At 59.4% G+C, this 19,648-nt stretch overlaps 7 protein-coding genes across 7 annotated transcripts; 3 read left to right on the top strand and 4 right to left on the bottom strand.

The window, feature by feature from the left end:
• Positions 1 to 197: 197 nt before the first annotated feature.
• Positions 198 to 1,631, bottom strand: VTJ83DRAFT_7387 (uncharacterized protein; the record flags this gene model as incomplete). Its single annotated transcript, XM_071014203.1, has 2 exons — positions 198 to 1,324; positions 1,382 to 1,631. 2 exons carry the CDS (start codon positions 1,629 to 1,631, stop codon positions 198 to 200), a joined length of 1,377 nt encoding a protein of 458 aa, XP_070863604.1.
• Positions 1,632 to 2,664: 1,033 nt separating this feature from the next.
• Positions 2,665 to 3,303, top strand: VTJ83DRAFT_7386 (uncharacterized protein; the record flags this gene model as incomplete). Its single annotated transcript, XM_071014202.1, has 3 exons — positions 2,665 to 2,779; positions 2,899 to 3,014; positions 3,133 to 3,303. 3 exons carry the CDS (start codon positions 2,665 to 2,667, stop codon positions 3,301 to 3,303), a joined length of 402 nt encoding a protein of 133 aa, XP_070863603.1.
• Positions 3,304 to 3,672: 369 nt separating this feature from the next.
• Positions 3,673 to 6,562, bottom strand: VTJ83DRAFT_7385 (uncharacterized protein; the record flags this gene model as incomplete). Its single annotated transcript, XM_071014201.1, has 2 exons — positions 3,673 to 6,082; positions 6,225 to 6,562. The coding sequence occupies 2 exons, from the start codon at positions 6,560 to 6,562 to the stop codon at positions 3,673 to 3,675; spliced, it is 2,748 nt and encodes a 915-aa protein (XP_070863602.1).
• Positions 6,563 to 6,910: 348 nt separating this feature from the next.
• On the top strand, positions 6,911 to 8,956 carry VTJ83DRAFT_7384 (uncharacterized protein; the record flags this gene model as incomplete). The annotated part of the gene is made up of 3 exons (XM_071014200.1): positions 6,911 to 6,942; positions 7,000 to 7,133; positions 7,197 to 8,956. 3 exons carry the CDS (start codon positions 6,911 to 6,913, stop codon positions 8,954 to 8,956), a joined length of 1,926 nt encoding a protein of 641 aa, XP_070863601.1.
• A 179-nt stretch (positions 8,957 to 9,135) lies between these two features.
• On the bottom strand, positions 9,136 to 9,639 carry VTJ83DRAFT_7383 (uncharacterized protein; the record flags this gene model as incomplete). Its single annotated transcript, XM_071014199.1, has 2 exons — positions 9,136 to 9,380; positions 9,468 to 9,639. The coding sequence occupies 2 exons, from the start codon at positions 9,637 to 9,639 to the stop codon at positions 9,136 to 9,138; spliced, it is 417 nt and encodes a 138-aa protein (XP_070863600.1).
• Positions 9,640 to 12,946: 3,307 nt separating this feature from the next.
• Positions 12,947 to 15,487, top strand: VTJ83DRAFT_7382 (uncharacterized protein; the record flags this gene model as incomplete). Its single annotated transcript, XM_071014198.1, has 6 exons — positions 12,947 to 13,439; positions 13,488 to 13,719; positions 13,792 to 13,878; positions 13,932 to 14,583; positions 14,773 to 15,252; positions 15,473 to 15,487. 6 exons carry the CDS (start codon positions 12,947 to 12,949, stop codon positions 15,485 to 15,487), a joined length of 1,959 nt encoding a protein of 652 aa, XP_070863599.1.
• Positions 15,488 to 16,881: 1,394 nt separating this feature from the next.
• On the bottom strand, positions 16,882 to 17,346 carry VTJ83DRAFT_7381 (mitochondrial 54S ribosomal protein bL33m; the record flags this gene model as incomplete). Its single annotated transcript, XM_071014197.1, has 2 exons — positions 16,882 to 16,928; positions 17,217 to 17,346. 2 exons carry the CDS (start codon positions 17,344 to 17,346, stop codon positions 16,882 to 16,884), a joined length of 177 nt encoding a protein of 58 aa, XP_070863598.1.
• Between the last annotated feature and the right edge of the window lie 2,302 nt (positions 17,347 to 19,648).

Raw genomic sequence — 19,648 nt, 5'->3', positions numbered from 1 at the left:
ACCCGCCATGAGGAACAGAAAGGATGGGAGGATGGATAACTATGGCTTATTCATGGGAGAGTGGAAACCACAGGATCCTAACGATGAACTGGATATGTGTATTGGACAAGAAAAAAAAGACAATCAGGGTATCTATCCGTCCGAGACTTCCTCCATCTTGGCCCAGAACATCAAGCATGGTACGAGTAGAAAAGGCGTTATTCAAGCGCCTCGCCCTTCCCACCCCCCTTCCCCTCTTTCGCCCGATCGTCGGTTTTCGGAGTTGGCGGCGCTGGCGGCGCTGACGGGCCCGACTTGTCCACCCCCTTCCACGCAGGATCCCAGCCTTGTGCAGGATCCGTCGCGCCTTGAGAGCTCCCTGCCTCCGCCATGTCCTTGACGTCGCTCCAGTATTCTAGCCTCTTCACCTCCTCGTCGGCGTGCTTGAGCGCCGCAGCGAGGTTCTCCACCTTCTTCTCAACCTCTGCGGGGGCCGACTCCTTCAGCTTCTCGCGCTCCGCCACCAGCCGGTCATACTCCTGGGTCAGCTTTCCCAGGAGGGTCCGCCTCGATGCTTGGAACACAAACAGCGACATGATCTCATGCATGCAGTCCTGCAGACCCGCCAGCTCTTCCTTGGCGTGGCCGAGGTAGTTCTCCACGGCCTGGATCTTCTCGCGATCGATCCGCGCCGCGCGGAGGGCGTCCATCAGCTCGTCGGCATGCTCAATCTCCAGGGGCGCGGTGACCCCTTCGCTGTTGAGCGTGCCGACGCTCAGCCGGCTGTTGCTCATCCGGCTGCGGGCGCGGCTGCTGGCCTTGCTTGGGGCCCTGCTAGAGCTGCGGTCCCTGGCCCGCTCCGACGACGCGCGGACGGTGAAGTAGTCCGGGTTCAGCAGCTGCGGATCATCCGGGTCGTATCCCGCCCGGGAGCTCTTCTTGACCCGTTTCCGGGCCCACACGCGTCGCCGGACGAACGAGTTCCACCACCGCGCCTTATGCCACGAGAACTTGCGAGAGAAGGCAAACGAGTAGACCCAGCCATCCTCGTCGGCGGTCTCGTCGTGCTGGATGCGCCATTCCGGCCAGGCCCACTCCCAGCTGGGATCGGGAACTTGGGCCGTGTTGATGTCGGTGGGGCTGGCGCTGGCGCGGTTGGCCGAGTTGGTCCAGGGAGAAGGGTCGAGGTTGCCGAGGGCTTTGGAGGAGAACAAAGGGATGCCGCAGAGGAAGCCGCCTCGTTGGTTTTCGTAGAGCATGTCGATTTCCGACTCGGCCGTCTTGGGCTGGTCGGCTTGCTTCGTCGCCTGCGTTGATAGCCCCGGTTCGGCCAGAGGGGTTGGCTCTGCTGCGCGTCAGCGGTACGGATCCCCCCCACCACGACCACAGCCGATTCACTCACGCTCAACCACAACAGCCGGCTGGACTGGCTCCCGTCCCTCTCCTCTCGGCATATCTTGCGGTCCGCCTCTCGGACGGCCTCTTTCTGGAGACGTCATGCCATCGCCCTCCGAGGAGGCCGGACCAGCCGACGACGGGCTGGTGGAGCGTTCATCATCATCTCTGTTGACGAGGTTGATCTCGTGGTCAAAGTCGCTGTCTTTAGGAGGGGGGACGCGTCGGGAAGAGCGGTGGTGCCGAATCCTGGGCATGGCGCCTCATGCCATGTCGGAAGGAGGAGGAGATTGTTTGGCGGCCGATGGGGGCCGGGGGTCGCGAGGTTGGGTTCGAGGATGAACGGGTGCGTCCTCGGAGCCCAAAACGGGACGACGTTGCTTTGTGTGTTCGGAATGGGCCAGCCAAAGCCGAGTTGAGATGAGACAAAGGGGAGAAATGTCTCTCCGACGGCGCTTCTCTTCTCCGGCCGAGCAGAGACAATGCTATTTACTAGGAGTATAATAGGTAGGCAGGTATCTCGGGGAATCAATGGCAAAACAGCAACATCCAGCAGCGCAATCCCCAAGCTACAATGGCGACGGAGCTTGAAGGAGGAAGACTGGTGGCTAGGGCCCGGGATGGAGGGAGGTTGACGGCGTCATGTCGGAAGGACGCTGGACCAGGCATGGGCATGCACAGCCTCGCCGGCTTTGCAGGCCGGGGCCTTGGCAGCGGGTGCATCATCCGTCTTGCATTGAGTCGGGTTCTGGGCTCTCAGGCCCACCGCAGCAGCCCCCAGCCCCTAGCCCACAGCAGCCCACAGCAGCCTACAGCAGCCTACAGCAGCCCAAAGCAGCCCACAGCGGTCGTCGGAACCCACTCAGGGTAGTGGGTCATGCTCCACACGCATACGTCATACATGGCACCGAGAGGTCGGCCATGACCTCACTGTAAACATGGCATTTCATGATGCTGCACAGCAGACTTCCATGGAGGCGACAGCAAAGACATGGACGTCAGGGAATACCAGGTTGGGTGTGACAATGGACAAAGCGAACCCGGGGAGCCGAAACGGATTTCACGGACCGTGGGCAAGAGTACCTAGATATTAAAATCATGCAATTCCTCCCCTCGTGTTCGACATCTCTCGTCTCATCACTTCCAGGCTCTCATCCCGCCCTTCTACCCACCTAACCGAGCTCACCTTTATCCTCTCTGCTTTGGCACACCATCCAGCACAGACACGTAGAAGAAACAAAAAGCATCAAATTCCATCTGAAAAAAATACCATCTCCCGAATCCACCACCATGGCCGCACGCTCAAGGGCTCCCCTCGCCATCGGCGCCGCCCTCGCAGGCGGCATCGGCTACTACCTCTACGCTGCGGGCGGCTCTCCGCGCGCCGCCGAAAAGAAGTTTGAGAGTGAGTGTCTCCCGCGTTCCGCACCTACATGCCTTGGCCTTCTCCAAGCCGGGGGGGAAACGCGTTCTTGTTGCATCTCGTCGTCTCTCAGCCAACGCTCACCCACGTTCCCGCGCTAGGCGACGCCCACCACGTCGCGGCCAAAATCAAGGGCGAGCTGCCGCAGCGCACAACAAACGTCGAAGAGTCGGCCCGCAAGATCGGGCAGGATGTGGGTGCCAAGGTTGACCACGCGGTACGTTTTCATCCCGGACATCACGCCCCCCTCTTGCCGCACGCACAGCAGCGATGCCAACCCCCCCCCCCCCCGTTGCGCCCGCTCACCGGCTGACACATCCACCCCGCGCCTACAGATCGACGTCGTCAATCGGGACGTCTCCAAGGCCAAGTCTGAGGCGGAATCGTACGCCAAGGCGGCCAAGTCGGACGCCCTCCGGAAGATTGACGAGTTTGACCGCAAGGTGGAGGACACCGCCGCCAAGAGCAAGAGCTACCTTTCGTCGTGGTTCGGCGGTAGCAAATAAAGACCCCAGAGAACGACGCATGCTGCTGCTGTACGATGCGATGCGATGGGATGCGGCCGAGAGGGTTGACGGGTGAGCTTGGCAGCCGGAACGAAGGCGGCAGGATGGTTTGGATCGTCAAGCATTCAGAAGGAGCTGGACAGGATAGGAACTCGGCGGTGGGCTGCTGTGCTTATCCATGCGGGAAAGACTGCGACAGCAACAAAGTCCTGGGGTGGAACGTCTGGCTTTTGGTACCTATATCTCTATCACATATAATCCATACATGCTTATTACTCTCGGTGGGCTCCAGAGTTTGGATATCAACAAGCAACGCACTCCGCACCGCTTCTTGAAGCTGGACAAGCCGGTTTCCCTTCATCCCTTCATCTAGTTCAACGCGGCAGCAACCAGCTTCAGAACCTCCTCCGTCCCCTTCCCCGCGTTCTTCGGATCCTTGGCCACCCTCTGCCAAACCTCTCCGTGCCGGGGATCGTTCAGCACGCACTTGGCAACCAGATCGTTCCGCTTCTCCTCCGTCCCGTGCTGCAGCAAGAACTTGTAATACCATGCCCACGTATCCCCCATGTCCCTGTCCAGCAGCAGCGCCCTCTCGAACCAGTTCTGCGCCCTGTCCAGCTTCCTCTCCGCCCACAGGATCCGCGCGGCGGTGACCTGCAAGACGGGGTCGTCCTCCACCTTCTTGATGGCTTCCGTGATGAGGGGCTTGCGCTGGGTGCGGGGCTCGAGGTGCAGGATCCGCTCCGCCCAGAGGAGGCCGCTCTTGGGCATCTGCTGCAGCGCCGCCGCCATGAGCGTCTTGGCCTGGTTGACGTTGCCGGCCCGTCGCTCGACGCGGATCAGCTCGCACCACAGCTCCGGGGTCTTGGGCACCGCCTGCCGCGCGCGGTCCAGCACGCTTCGCGCCTTGACCACGTTCCCGGCGCGCTCCTCGAGCCGCGAGTACAGCAGCCACAGCGGCACCGACCCCGGCACGGCGCGCACGCCCGTCGCGTAGGCCTCGCGCGCCTCGGCGACCTTGCCGAGGTCCTCGTAGATCTGGCCCTTCATCATCCACAGCTTCGGCGCGCCGGGGAAGAGCTGGAGCGCGTCCCTCACCAGGTCCAGCGCGGCGTCGTTGTTGCCGAGCTGGCGCTCAAAGGCGACGCTGCGCATCCAGACGCGGTCCGTGGGGGCGTTTTGGCGGGCGGTTTTGAGGAGGTCGCGCGCCTGGTCGATGTGGCCGTTGTCGGCCTCGAGCTTGACGGCGGCGAGCCAGATGTCTTCGTTGTCCGGGTTCTGCTTGAAGGCGCGCGCCAGGACGCGGCGGGCCTCGTTGATCTCGCCCGCCTTTTCCTTCGCGAGCATGAGCCAGAAGACCTCGACGTGCGGGCAGGCCTCGACGGCCTTTTCGAGCGCCCGCCAGAGGTCGTCCTTCGTGCCGTGGTTGCGCTCGAGGTCGACCGCGGCGAGGTACAGGCTGCGGCTGTTGGGGAAGACGCGCAGGGCGCAGGCGTAGATGGCACGCGCCGTGGCGAACTTGTCGCGGCTGATGCTGCCCTTGGCGTCTTCCATCCAGATTTCCTTCCGGTCGTCGTCCTCGTCGAGGCCCCACCCGAGCGTCTCTTCGATGATGTTGCTGCAGGTGACGACGGCGCCCTCCTCCTCGCACCTTTCGGCCTCGGCGATCCACACGTCGCGCTTCGGCATGGCGTTTTGTTTCGCGAGGAACTTGACGGCGTTCTTCATGACCGGCCGCTTGGTGCCCTCGCCGAGCTGTTCTTCCAGCCGCGCGGCCGCAATCCACAGCTCGTACGAGCTGGGGAGCTTCTTGACGGCCTTGTTGAGCACCTTGCGCGCGTTGTCGGGCGTCTCGAGCCGCGCGAGCGCCAGCCACAGGTCGAGCGACTCCGGGATGAGCTCCGTGGCCTTGGCGAGCAGCATGCGGGCGTCGGCCGGGTCCTCTTCCAGGTTGACCGCTTCCTTCCACAGCGCCTCCGACTCGGGGTTGTGGTCCAGGGCTCGCCGGATCACCTTCTTCTTGGACCTGGCGTCGTTCTCGAGCTTCATCGCCTCCACCCACAGCTTGACAGAGTGCGGGTTCGCCTGGATGGCCTGGGCCGCAATGACCTTGGCGTTGCGGTTGTCGTTGAGATGGATGTTCTCAAGCCAGATATCCTCGCTCTTGGGGCAGTGCTGGCAGCCCTTGGCGATCAGCGCGCGGGCCGCGCCGGGCTTTCCGGCCGCGATCTCCAGCCGGGCGGCGGCGATCCAGCTGGCTGCCTGCTTTGGGTTCGAATCGACGGCCGACTTGAGCATCTTGCGGAACTGCTCGATGTCCCCGATGCTCTGCTCGACGCCCTGGGCGTTGGCCAGCGAGGTCAGGTAGCCCTTGGGATCGATGCTCGTGGCGCTGCCGGCGGTGGCGATGCCGCTGCTCTGCGACTGTTGTTCGAGGCGGGCGCGCAGCACCTTGTCGCGGGCGGCACCGATCTTGGCAAAGTCGGTCACGGTGCCGTCCTTGTTGGCCTCCGTCGCCGTGCCGTCGTCGGCAACGGTCGTGCCAAACTGGCCTTGGTCCCTCGCGGCAGCGAGGACGCTGTCCGGGACGGCGTAGAAGCGCTGCATGCGCGCCTGGCGGGCCCGCTTTGTCCGGCCTGTCAGGTCCTTGGGGTCCGGGAGGTTCGCCCATTCTTCGTCGGTGACGGTCTCGAGCGCTCGCTTCAACCCGGCGAACTGCTGCTGGATCTTGGGGTTGAGGCGTTCATACTCCTCGCGCTCGGCCTTTTCGCGTGCTTCCCTATGCGATCATGGGTCGGTACTCTGCTCGTCTATGCGGAACTGATAAACTACATGCTTGGTATGGGAATGGGAACGGAGAGACGGAGAGGATACAACGGGGCAAACAAGCTGCAGGACAAAGCACCGACGGGCCTGCTTACCTCTGCTTCTGCCTCCTCCTCGCCATCTTGTCGTCCACCTCCTTCCATATCCGATCTGCGTCCTCATCGTCCTTATCGTAGATGCCGCCGGCAAAAAGGCCGACCTCGTTGTCTGGGTCCTGGTACCGCTCGTCGTCGTCGTCATCACCGCCCTTGGGCTCGCTCAGACCAAGCTGCGCCGACCGCTTTGCGACGGCAGCCTTGATTTGGTCTTCGCTGGGGCCGTCGCGCGCCGGACCGAGATCCGACCGGGTCGTGAAGCCGGTGGCACCACGGCCGAGACCGGCCACGTAGTTCTCGGGTGCGGGCTGGCTGAGGAAGTCGCGTCGCCCGGACATTTTGGTGGTTGCTTGTTGCGGTGGTCTGTTGATCCAAGTTGACCATGCCTGCGAACGGAAACGCGGCTTTGAATGTGATCGTTCGCGCCAAGACTCGGAGGGTCGGGTTAGGGATATGGCTGAAGCCGAACACCTATCCAGGGTTAGGGTTGGTGACGATTCTCCAGCGTGACAAGGGGTTGTTCTCCCCGCCTTCCCCTTTGGGCCAGGCGGTCAAACTTTTTGGATTTCTGCCCCCGTCGCCTTTGCCTTGTCGCGAAAAGCTCAAGCTTTCGCATCCTCCAAACGACATCTGCGACTCCAAGCTGGCATCTAGCAACGGCAGGATAACCAGGTGGTTGTTTCGCCATGAAGTTGACAAATCCGGGGCCAGTTCCTGTGTAAGCATCTCCTCGTGAAGTTTCTTCTGCCTTCTACCAGCTAACCTTGCGCCGCAGATACACCGTCGCGGGACCATCCACGGCCAGGCCGCTCCCAGATTGGCTCCTCCGTCGCAGGAAACGGTCAGCCAAGTACGACCCCGAGAGCCTCAACAACTTTGAGCTCATTCAAGAGTTCTCGTTCGAAGAGGGCAAGTAACCCCCTCCCCTCCTGCGCGGCTCCCTTCGACCGGGCACTGACAGGCCTTGAACAGCAAGCAACTGCGTCCGCGCCAGCGAAGATGGCAACTGGATCATGAGCTCGGGGACCTACAAGCCCCAATTTCACGTTCACAATACCCAAGAACTGTCCCTTTCATTTGCGCGCCACACAAAGTCCGAAAACACCACCTTCCTCCTGCTTAGCTCCGACTACTCCAAGAGCGTACACCTACAGTCCGACCGGTCGCTCGAGTTCCACACCCCCATGGGATGTCACTATGAGGTCAGGCTTCCGAGGTTCGGCCGCGATCTGGCCTATCTGCGCCAGAGCACAGAGGTTCTCGTCCCTGCCGTCGGCTTGAGCTCTGACGGGTCGGGCTACGGCGAGGTGTTCCGGCTGGACCTGGAGAGAGGCCAGTTCCTCCGGCCGTGGCAGGTGGACGTGGGCGAGGACGACGCGCCGAGCGGTCTGCAGGGAGGCATCAACGTGGGTGCCGTGAACGTGGCCGCCGTGGCGGAGAAGTCCCACGGGCTCTGCGCTTTCGGCACGTCCATCAGCACGGTCGAGTTCTTCGATCCGCGCACCAAAGGGAGAGTGGCCGTCCTCGGGGGTCAGGACGGCGAGGTTACGGCGTTGGATTACAGCCACGACGGCCTCTCGCTGGCCCTCGGGACGAGCACCGGCCAGATCCGCGTATTTGACCTCCGGAACCCTCGGCCGCTCCTCAAGAAGGACCAGGGCATGGGGCTGCCCATCAAGAACCTCATCCACCTCAGGACGCCGACCGAGGAGCGCAAGCTTCTTTCGGCGGACAAGCGCATCATCAAGATTTGGGACGAGCAGACTGGCGATCTCTGGACGTCGGTCGAGCCGCTTGTTGACCTCAATTTTGTCACCCACGTTCCCGACTCGGGCATGCTGCTTACGGCGAACGAGGGCAAGCACATGCACTGCTTCTTCATTCCCAACCTGGGCCTCGCCCCGAGGTGGTGCCACTTCCTGGACAACCTTGTCCACGAGATGGAGAACGAGAAGCAGACCGAGACGTACGACAACTACAAGTTCCTCACCAAGCCCGAGCTCAAGTCCCTCAGCCTGGATCACCTCATCGGCAAGACCAACCTGCTCAGGCCGTACATGCACGGTTACTTCGTCGCCGCCAAGCTCTACGACCAGGCCCGTCTCATCACGAACCCGTACATCTGGGAGGAAGAGCGGGCCAGGCGGATCAAGGAGAAGATCGAGAAGGAGCGCGCCACCCGCATCCGGGGTGTCAAGAAGGTCAAGGTCAACCAGAAGCTGGCCGACAAGATCCTGCAGAAGCAGGACAAGCGGGCCAAGGTGGACCTCGAAGCCGGCATTCTTGGGGACTCTCGTTTCGGCAAGCTCTTCGAGGACGAGGAGTTCAAGGTCGACGAGAACAGCTACGAGTTCCGCGCCCTCAACCCAAGCACCCAGGTCGACGGCGCGCCCGAGAAGGACACGCGCTTTGCGGAACACTCTACCGACGAAGAGAGCGGCTCCGAGAGCGAGAGCGACCGCGCGCCGCGGAAAGAAAAGAAGCCCAAGGACGACGTCGTCATGCGCGTGACTTCATCGACGGCCAAGGGCGGCAAGATTCGGGACACGGCTCTGGGGTCGCGGCCCCAGAAGAAAACACGCGCGGCCAAGGAACGAACCGAAGATGTCGTCGGAGAACAATCCATTACGTTTGTACCAGAATCCAAGAAAAAGAAGCCGCAGCCAGCAGCGCCCACAGAAAAGCGCACCGACAGGCGGAGCGCAAGCACAAACACCTTCCGACGGCTATAGACAAGCTCACCCCAACGCCAATTCAACCCATACTTATACATAAAATCCCGTGCGATCGTCGAAAACAGTCATTCTGCGGTGACCCAGGTCGTTCACTGCGTCGTGGTCAAACCCCGGACAAAACTCCCTCCCCAAACTTTCACCTCCTCCGCTGCTGCCGCACCACATCGCCTTCGCCCTCACTTCTTGCTCGACGTATTTGACCTGCTGCTCTGTCCCTTCTCCAAGTCAAGATGCTCCGGCTTGATCCTCGGCGTTGGCGGCACGTCGTCGAGCTTGCCACTCCGTCCTTCCTTGACCGACCTGGGGAACTCGGTCCGCCTCGGCGTCAGAGCCGTGACGACCTTCTTTGCCGACCTGCGCAGCGTTTCCTTCACCGTCCACTCGCGCTTCTTGGCGACGTAGAAAAGGACCGAGGTAGCGACTGCGGAGAGGAGAAAAGGGAGGGCGGTTAGTGTGGGGAACTTCAGTTACCAATACGGCGGGAGAGGTTGGTCGGGCTAGAACGTACTGCCTGCGAGCGCGACGACGACCACGACCACGATAATAGCGATCAAAGCACCCGGCGAGAGGGTCACGCCGCCGGTTGAGGTCCCGGAAGCACCGGCCGAGGTGCCGTCGATCTCCTCACCGGTATCCAAGTTGGGGTCCCCGCTGAGCGGGAAGCTGCTGGTGTCCGCCATGGCGTTTTTTGGGTTTGGTATGTACTGTTGTGTATATCACGGGTTCTGGGTAGCTGCGGCAGAGCGTGGCAAGTCGATGTTTCGGGTGTGTGTGTGTGCGTATGTGTGTGTGTGTGTGTGTGTGTGTGTGTGTGTGTGTGTGTGTGTGTGTGTACGTGTGTGTCGTCGATGTCGTGGGACAAAACGGACCGTTCTAGACGAGGAGCTTGGAAGTATGAACGGACAGAATTGAACAGCCGCGAGACCAGCAACGGCGGTGGAAAGAGAAAGAGAAAAAGTCTGGTGATGATGATGAAATTCAGAAGGAAGAGGCGTGGCACGACAGGGAGCAGAGAGAGAAAGCAAGCGGTGGTGGTCTGAGCATGCTTTGCCGCCGCCGAGCGTGACAGGCGAGGATATACATAGACCGGACCACTGGCGTCCCGAGAAGGGGACCAGGAAGAGGCAAGCAGACGACTGGTCAAACAAGCCAGGCCAGCCAGTGCTTGCAACCCACCTAGGTAGCGGGCCTGGATGGGTGTCTGAGCCCCAAGATCTTTGGCGTCGTTCAAAACCGTTGCCATGCATGCGTTCTGCCCCTCTATCCAGGCCTTACCCTTGCGAATAGCACGACGTGATATCACAACCCCGCCGCTAACCACACAATCAGTCACTTTTTGGGGCTGACCGCATCGACACAGAACCCTCTTTGACCATCCTCATCCCGGTGCGTGCTGGGTGTGATGGAGTCGCAATGCATCCCGTCACCTTCGCACTCGCACACCCATCACGGCCATGCTCCATACCGCTCGCTCGGCAATTGAACCGCGCCGTGCCTCAAAGCCACATCCGTCCATCCATCCATCCTCCAGAGGCATGGCCTCTCCGGCTTTTTCACATCGTCGTGGTTCCTCGCCCCCATCGCGGCCTCTCATTGGCGGGGCCAGTGATCTCACAAGCGCCGAACCCCTGTCACGGCACCCTGCAGGGTGCCGGTTCCGCGCCTGGGGTTGGCCAGCCGGACTTTGCGTCGTTTGCATTGGCGGCTTCTGCCAGGGGTCATGGCGGGAGAGTCGAAGAGCCAAGATGTGGATGACAAGGGTACGGCAGGAGAGGGGAGCGGAGGGTAAACCTCACGCCTCCAGGTCTGAGCTTCAATGCGATGATGCTAAATTACCTATTGAGGACGAAAAACCGAAGGGCTGGTAGAAGATATCCTGGGATTTTGTTTCTTGCCTGAATGATTGTTTGTCGTGTTCGATGGGGATTCTGGCGGTGCTGGAGGATGGTAGAGGGTGAGTTGCCTCTGGTGAGAGCGTCCATGTACTCATGCAGAGTATGGGCTTTGTCGAGTCACCACAACCCCTCGAGAACTCCAGGCAGTTTCAAGTAGGGAATGGTTTTTTTTTGTTGGAGATCATGGTAGCCAACACCATCACCCGGAGCGGCCGTGTCCTCGGATCTGGCGTTAGATGAGATATTGATTCAAGCCTTCATGGTGGTGAAAAGAATGAGGAACATGAGGTTTTGGAAGCTCTAAGTTGCCTCCTTGACCTCACGTTCAAGGAATGGGCTGCTGCCCACGGAGACTCAATCACTAGTAGCAATCAGAAACATCGAATATCTCAAGGAAAGTACGCGGAGTGCTTTCTTCCAACATGCCCTGGGCATCTCGAACTCGAGGCCCCGGCCGTGGAGCCTCGATAAGTCGAGGAGCCCCGATTCACCTGGAGCCTTGGAAGGTGCGACGCCTCGAGTGAGGTTGACAATTCATGACAACGATGCTTGGAAGCCGCTCAGGATATCTTTGTTGATGCCTGATAGGTGTTGCACGACAAGGTCCCTTCCTTTGGAGACCTGTCACCTTGGAAGTTGCAAGCTGGAAGGTCCCATACACTTCTTGATGTCTGCCATCCATGGTGAAATGGCTGATCCCACCATCCTCGGTAAGAAAACACCCCGAAATTCTCTGGCTCAGGAAGACATTCACGGCCACAGCGCACATGCCTCTATTTGGGACTTCTCCTTCAAGCTTCCTTGTTTCGTTCACATTGTTGTCCTCCTTTTCTCCCCCTGTATTGCCACGAGACGGGGATGGATGACATAGGAGCAGACGATCTTCATGGCAAAGCCGTCATGACCGGCTATTCTCCTCGACAGGCTTTTACCATGGATGTCGAAGACGACTTCTCCTGGACCGGGGATACCACCTTATTCACGGAGTGGGTGAGACCCGGAGTCAGTCAGCCCATCAACCAAGGAGAAGCCCCGACTACCACCTCCAGAACTGGTCCCGAAGATGAGAAGACGGGGTTCGTAAAATTGCCAATCCCCAACAAGGGCAACGACCTGGAGAGTTCCCATCTCTTGGACAGGCCGGCGGCACTTGACAAGTCTGCCGACTCGCTTGACCTAGGAAAAGAGTTCACGTATGGAGCGCCAATGTCATTCAACCCGAATCATTTCACGCAAGGACTTAGAAAGGTTGCCATCCATGCCGAACCTGGTTCCCCTCACAACCATGCTGCGAAGGTTCTTGGAGGCCCTGTTCGAGGCTCTCCGCCTCCGGCGGCTTCTCGGGGTGTTGAGTTAGCGATGAACACCACCGGCCGTCCGTCCCCACCACATCAACGTGGGCCATTGACCGACTTGACCACAACTGAAAACAGGTCTCCGGGGGGCTCTTCGGCGAGAAACCTACAACAGGTCGACGGAGATGTTCCGTCCCCAAACACATCTCCGCAGGGGCTTTCAGAGGAGCCTGTCAAGATTCGCTCTCCCAAGCCCAGGACAATCGAGAACATGCCTCCGGTGAAGCCCAAACACACAACATCAAAGGCCCAAGCTTCGACATCCGTCTCGGAAGACAAGAACATTTCGGCACCGGAACCCTACGTCTCGGTCTCGACCCAGCATACGGCCGCATCTGGCCACCACATTGCCTCAAGCTCCAGCTCTCCTACCGGCCCAGAACAGACTTTGCCCGTCGACACGAGAAACGGCCAAGGGAGGTCTAAGTATTCCGAAGGCTACCCGTCGATGTCCCATGTTGGTTCCGGCCGCCGAATGGCCGAGCCCCCGCGAACCAGGAACCACATGGCCAACCGCCCCTTGAGAGACACAACAAACACAAGACCCATGAGGTTATCGCATCAGCCTCGTCCAGCATCTCGCAGCTCCGCGATTTCAAAGCAGGTGTAGGTCTCATTGAAGGTTGAGTTGTGCGTCCAAACTAATCAATGGGCACAGGTCGAGATGTGGCTCCCTATCCTCCAGCCCGATGGGCGACCAGCGCAGTGCCCAAAGGGTTCACGAGCTCACGGCCTCAATGGCTGGTGTCATCAATGACTTCACGCTCAATCATAAAGCCGAGCTCAGAGAGCAGAGGAAAAAGTACCACAAGCATATCAGGGGCCTCGAGAAACGTCTGGGGGAGGCTTCCAATGCCATTACCGAACAGAATTCTTGCATCGAGACGCAGAACCACGACATCAGTGCATTGCGAGAGTCTGGAAAGCAGCTCACTGTCCAGCTGGAAAAGATGGAGGCCAAGCTAGGAGAGTCGGAAAGCCGAATCCGCACAATGGAGCAGAAATACCGGGCTTGCAAGACACACCTCAACGCTGCCATCAAGGAACAGCAGACCTTGTACAAAAGCTCCAAGGAACGGTGCGAACAAGCAATCAAGCAGATGCAGGAGATGGAAAGATCGCACAGGGAGGAGGCGGAGTCGGCTGTACAAAAGGCGGAAGCCATCAGGGAGCAGATGACGGAGAGGTTGCGGCAAACCATCGCACAGAACAAAGCCGAAGCAGCAGAGCGTAAGCGAGGAGGCGTCAACGACAGTGGTGGAGACTAACGTGTTGCAGTCTATGAGACGATCGAGAACTTGACGACACAGCTTGCGGAGAAGGAGGCTGATCTGAATCAGGAGCGCGAGCATGTGCATTTACTGTCAGAGAAACTCGAGGCCCTGAAGGAGTCCTCGGAGGGGTTCCAAGAGCTTGCCGTCCAAGGCAAGGAAATCCTGAAGAAACTCGAGGAGCAACAGTCTGAGGCGGAAGAGCGCCATCGTCGGTCGGCGGAAGCGCTGCGAGACAAGTGAGCACCTCATGTTGTCACGGTCAACTTGGTGTCTGACATGGAAGGTATCAGACTCGATGGTTTGGCAAGCCGTCTTGACGGCCTCGCTGAGATGATGAGCCGCCAGCCGAAGGATCTGGATGGGCTGCGGAGAGTTCAGGAGGAGTCGTTCAACACGTGAGTACCTTTCTGGGGGCGTTAGTTTGGACCCTGCTGATGATAGGTGGAAGCGTGACCTCGAAAGTCGACGAAATTCTGGCCCTGCAGACAGGTTTCAAAGAGGCCACCGACCAGTTGTCGTCGAACATCGATAACCATATGGAAAAGATCTGGAAGCAACTAGACGACCAGCTGGAGTCACTGAGCCGACAACTCGCCGAGAAGGCCGAAGAGAACGGCATGATGACCACGCTTTATCAAAGGAAAGAGGACGAATGCCAACAACATGCAAAAGAGGTCGCATCGCTGAGAGACGTCGCAAAAGGACAGGCGGATCAGATCCAGGAGCTTGAGAAATCCCTTGAGATCTGCGACTTTCTGCAGCAGGAAAACGAAGAGCTCGCACAGAGAGCGGAATCTCTCGACACGGAAACAGCACAGCTCAAGGAGGAGGTTCAGTCCAAAACCACCGCACTAGCTGAGCTTCGTGCAAGGTTGGACGCCGCAGAAACGGCACACGCCGCTGAGGTGCGCAACTACAAGTCAAGCCTCCAGACGCTGACCCAGGCGCTTCACGAGCACACCCGGGGCTCCGAGCAGGCCATTCAGCAAGCTGTAGAGAAGGCTCGTCTCGAAGCCCGGGATGCGATAGAACAGGCCCAGAAGGAGGCGGAGAAAGCGCTCCAGGGCTCGCAGCACGAGCGAGACTCCTTGCTCGAGAATGTTGGACGGCTGAAACAACAGGTCCAGGAACAAGAGCAGAGACAGGTCCAAGATGCTGCAACGATTCGCTCATTGAACGAGCGACTTGCCGCCGAAGAAGCGAAGAGAAAGGCATCGGCTGAGCAGCTCGCACAACGGTCGGCTCGTCTCGTGGAGGTCGAGAGCAAGCTGACTGCCCGGATAGCACAGCTCGAAGAGGAGCTCAAGACGGCTCAAGATCACATGAAGGAGCTAGACGACGAGGCTCGACGTGAACGGGCGCGAGCCGAAGCCCTCGTCATCGGTCTAGAGCGATGGGTCGGCCAAGAGCGTCAGAAGGCGGAGGGTCTGAGTTTCCTCAAGGACTACAGCAAAGGTGCGGAGGATATCAGCAAAGGACTGACGCAAGTTTTGGGAGAACCCAGTCTCTCCCAGAGGTCAAACACCAAGCTCAGTTCGGAGAGCCGGCTGGAGGAGTCTTTCCAAGAGAATGCTGTCACCTCCTCGAGCGGTTCGCCGCAAAACGTGACGAGCTCGGGGCTGTCCGGCTTTCAACAGGGCGGTTCCAAAGAGTTGTTGGCCAAGAGCAGAGAGCAGGGGGCGGTCAACGAGATGACTCCCACCGGACCGCTGCAGTTCGTCTCGGCGCTGGACCACCTCAGGAAAGTTGTGGTCCGCAGCCCGGCGAACGTACCAAACGAGCCGGCGCCTCCATCGGTGGACCAGGAGAAGACACGAAGACGGGAAGCGGAGCAGCCCAGGTCGATCATGAAGCCCGTTACTCGAAGAATATCGGCCAGAATTCATCAAGAGGACCTAGCAGATGCCGCGAGCCACGGCCAGCCCATGCCTTCTCATGCCGAAGTGATCCCGGCGAGCGCTGAAGCGGCGCTGACTATCGGCATGGCAGTGGAAGAGAGCATGAAAAGCTCGACCAAACGCCGATGTTCTGACAAGTCGAGTGTCAGCCAATCGACAACCGCCCCAAAACGTCCCAAGCGGTCGACCACGAGAAAGCCACCGGCAACCACTTCCGCGTTAAACGCATTTCAGGGAGTTTCGAAGAGGAGCGGCCCTCAAGGAGAGTCCATCACCCAGACCATCTCGCCAATCATGACCCGCAGCTCTGGCAAGATGTCAGGGCCAAGTTCTCGGCCCCTGTCCAGAACCGTTTCGACAGACAACTCGCAGGGCCCGGGTGCAAGACGGACCAACCAGCGAACGTATGGCTCGCAGCGATCAGCTGGTGAGCCTTTGGCGGCTGGCAATAACAGCATCTCAAGGGCTCCTTTGCGATCGCAATCGCAGTTTCATCCAGAATCGCAGCCTCGACCCTGGCTGCGGCTGAACGAGGAGTCACACGCGCCGATGACATTGTCGCAGACGGTGGGAGCGGACGAGGGTTTTCCGGCAGCTTAGACTTGGTACGAGGGGACGATCTCTTGCCAACACATCGACTTGCTTGGTCATTTTGGGGTTGCTTGTTGCTGAGCATGTCGGTTCCGATGCGTCGGTTGCTCAACCAGCCATCAAGTCTCCTGTTTGCGAAGTGGGTGGGAAGTCATGAGGATGCAGGAGCAGAGTGATAGCATGTTAAGAGCCGACCCAGGGTTAGAATGGTTAAGATTTCGGGTGGACGGGATCGATGTAGCTGGCTGTTCTCCGAGTTGGGGGCATGGTTGACATGGAAGCTCTGCGATACAAGCCCCCCCCCCCCCCCCCCCCCCGCATTTCGTGAATAGAGGCTGAGCCTTCGATCCCTGACGTCGAGCTCAGCCCTGAAAGAGAACCGGCCCATTCGCGCAGCACAGGTCATCGATGAGGTTATTTCCTGGTCTAAGGTCGTCCTCCGGGCCCGTAGGCCGCGCCAGCCCTTCCGCCCAAAACGCCTGGTTCCTTTTGGTCTTTCTTTTGTTACATGGTGATGAGTTTCTGGTGTATAGTACAGCACCCTCCGCCAAAGTCCAAGAGAGGCCTGGGGGGTGTCGAGGTCCACGGATGGGCACCGTCCACGACCCTCCTTTCCCTCGGCCGAGTGTGTCATATTGCCTGTGCGGTTGCTGGCCCCCTCGTCTCGTCCGTGGCAGCAGCAGCAACATCCTTTCCCCTTTCCTCTTTCTCTCATCAGAGAGAAACAAACCTCAGCTTGGGGGAGGGGGGGAACCATGAGTCCCCCAAACCACCCACCCACCCAACCAACCAACCAACTGAGCCGTCCCTACGCCCCGTCCTTCTGCCCTCTTGCCCCCCACCCATTTGTCCCTTGAAAGAGCCAAGATCGATGGTGTTTCTTTGGGTGGTCGTGGCTGGCTGGCTGGCTTATTTGCCCTTTCGTTTTTGCTCCAGGAAGAGGACCCTCCTGCGGACTGCGGACGAGAAAGAAGAGAGATGGATGCGTTAGTTCGTTTCGGGTTCTCACGACACACAGCGCAAACGCTACAGTAGGCTGTGTGGGCGGCAGCCGGACCTGTCCCTCGACGGCCCCCTCCTCTTCTGTGTGTTCCCTTCCCTGGAGCTCCTTTCCCACCTTTCCGACCCTCCGGCCTCGCCCTTGTTATTTTGTTTTGTTTACAGAAAATTTCTTTCCATGCCAGCGCCCGCCCACCACGGGAGATGCTTTTTCGGGGAAGGGATGGCAGAGCCATGTTGCGTACCTATTGGGTCGTACTTGATCATGCTCATTGGCTGGGCGGTGCGGAGGCGCGTAAAGGTGTAGAAGTAGCCCGTCATGGCCATGGAGAGGAGGCGCACGTTGATGACGCGGGATTTGGCCTTCCGTGCCATGTTGGCAGACTTTTTGGCGGCCGGGTGTCCGAGGGGGGTTGTGGTTGTGGAGGTAGAGGTAGAGGTAGAGGGGGCGGGTTGTCTGCGGTGCCTTCCACCCTCTTTGGTTGTCTGGGGGCAGCGGGGGCTGGTGGCGGCCGGTGTCGTCGTTTGTTGTTGTTGTTGTTGTGGTGGTGGTGGTGGTAGTGGTGGTGGTAGTGGTGGTGGTGGTGGTGGTAGTGGTGGTGGTAGTGGTGGTGGTGGTGGTAGTGGTAGTGGTAGTGGTCGTCGTCGTCGTCTGGCGGTGCTGTCGCGATGGCTTCAACCTTGGAGGTGGGAAGTTTTGCGTGTGGAGCGGTTCGGAAGCCGGCGTGTTGCATGGGCCCCTGCCAATGGTTCGGCTCCGGGGATTGGACGGCGGGGCGGGATCGGGCGGGGCCCACTCGGGTTCCCCTCGCTCCCCTTCCAGCTTCTGCGCAGCTTTCTGTTCTTTTGGGGGAGGGGGCAGCAGCAGCAGCAGCAAGCAGGAGCAGACAAATCACCAGTGGTTTTTTTCCCCACTTGACACAAAACGCATCATCAGGTACGGTAACGGGGGCCAAGGCACCTCTGTACCTGTCTTGTACATCTCTGGGGATACCATCTCCAGCCTAAGATCCCATGTCACGTTTGTGCCCTGCCAGAGGTTGGTTGCTCTCTCGAGACGCAGAGGACAACAATATCCATCGTGAGAGGTCCCGTCAAAACGTCATCCCATGGTGCCTGAGCGTCAGACCAGATCTCGCTTGCTTGCACGGCGGTCCGAAGTCGCTAGGCGGGTGCCGTCGCCCATCTGGGTTGGGGAAGCTCGGGAGCCCGACCGTGGTAACCCGTGATCCCCTCCAGCAGGCCAAGCTCACCGCCCCGGGGAGGGGCTCAACGGATCTCCATTTTTCGGAGCCATACTGCCCGTGGGTGCTGCTTCATACAAGAGGGGCGCCAGACGCCCCGTAGCGTGGTGAACCTCGTCGGGTCGTGGTCAGATCGGTTTCCTCAATCTCCCCCACCGCGAAGGACCGGGAAATGGCGCGCCAGAGCTGACCTGTAACACCTGTATAGTTCACAGTAAGTCCGGCGTGGGACAGGGGGCCATTTGGCCCTGGGCTGATGAATCAGATCACCTCACTGACTGGCCGTTGTGCATCGTCAAGGGAAACCCCACAAACCCACGCCCGTCTAACAGCCTCTCTCTCTCTCTGCAGCTTTGCCTCTCCCGCTCCCCCCACGCCGCGACCGAAAGGCCAGATTGATCGACTGACATCGAGGTGAATTCCCCTTTTGTCGTGTCGTTCCCAAGCCACCGCTTCGGTCTTCGGTTCGGGTCTTCTTTTCCCTCCCCCAAACAACCGGCCCGTTAAAGTACAATGGCGCCTCTGCTGGCGCAGCTCGCCCGTCGCGGGGCGGTTCAGAACCCGGCGTTGAGGCAGGGCGCGGTCCAGACGCTGCAGAGTTCGCAGAGCTCAAGCAGACAGCGAGGTAAATAGCGGTGTTTTTTTTTTTTTTTTTTTTTCATTTTGTCTTGCTGCTCCGGTTTCTTTTTATTTCTTTTGTGTTTGTTTGTTTGTTTGAAAGATGGGGGCCAAGTTCTCCTCGAGCTTGAATCAAGTGCAAGTCGAGTTGCCACATCGAAAGAAAAAAAAAAAAAGATGCGCCGCTGCAGAAAACAACACAGAAACTGGAAATTTCCCTGCCTGGACATGCACAAGAAAGTCCCTCGGGCTTCGGGGCCGTGAGCCATCCATCCGTCTGTCCTCTCCCTCCCTCTCTCTCTCTCCCTCTCCTCGTCTCTCCCGGTTTCGGCCTTCGCATACAATGCAGGGACCTACACGCGGAACCAACGGCGCCAGCCCCAGGGTGTTCCGGGATGGCCCGCCCCCCCGGCAACACATCAGTCATAAGTCGGATGTCGGATGACACGAGACAATTAGCATCTCATGCGTTGATTTCCCACGGGCAAACGCAGTTAGACTTGGGGGTCTGCTGTGGTCACCGACGAGGTCGAATCGGGCTTTCTGCTTCTCTCTTGTTTCAACCTCTCAATTGATTTTCCAGACGGGCGGATATATCTCATCCTCAAGCACCCACACCTGCTCCGAGCATCCACTTTCCCTACAATCAGCCTTTTCCTCACTTACTCACCTACTCGTCCTCTCACCCTCTTACCCTCTTACACTCGTACACTCTTACACTCTCACTCTCTCAACCCCCACCCCCCCTCCCCCCCCCTGGAGCCCCTGAGCCTTCATCCCAACCTCGGATGGAAGCTTGACGCAGCACACACACA

Source organism: Remersonia thermophila, chromosome 7 (genome assembly GCF_042764415.1).
Source record: "Remersonia thermophila strain ATCC 22073 chromosome 7, whole genome shotgun sequence".
NCBI classification, from domain to species: Eukaryota; Fungi; Ascomycota; class Sordariomycetes; order Sordariales; family Chaetomiaceae; genus Remersonia; species Remersonia thermophila.
The sequence above is the reverse complement of the archived record's forward strand: the minus strand, read 5'-3'. Positions and strand labels throughout refer to the sequence as shown.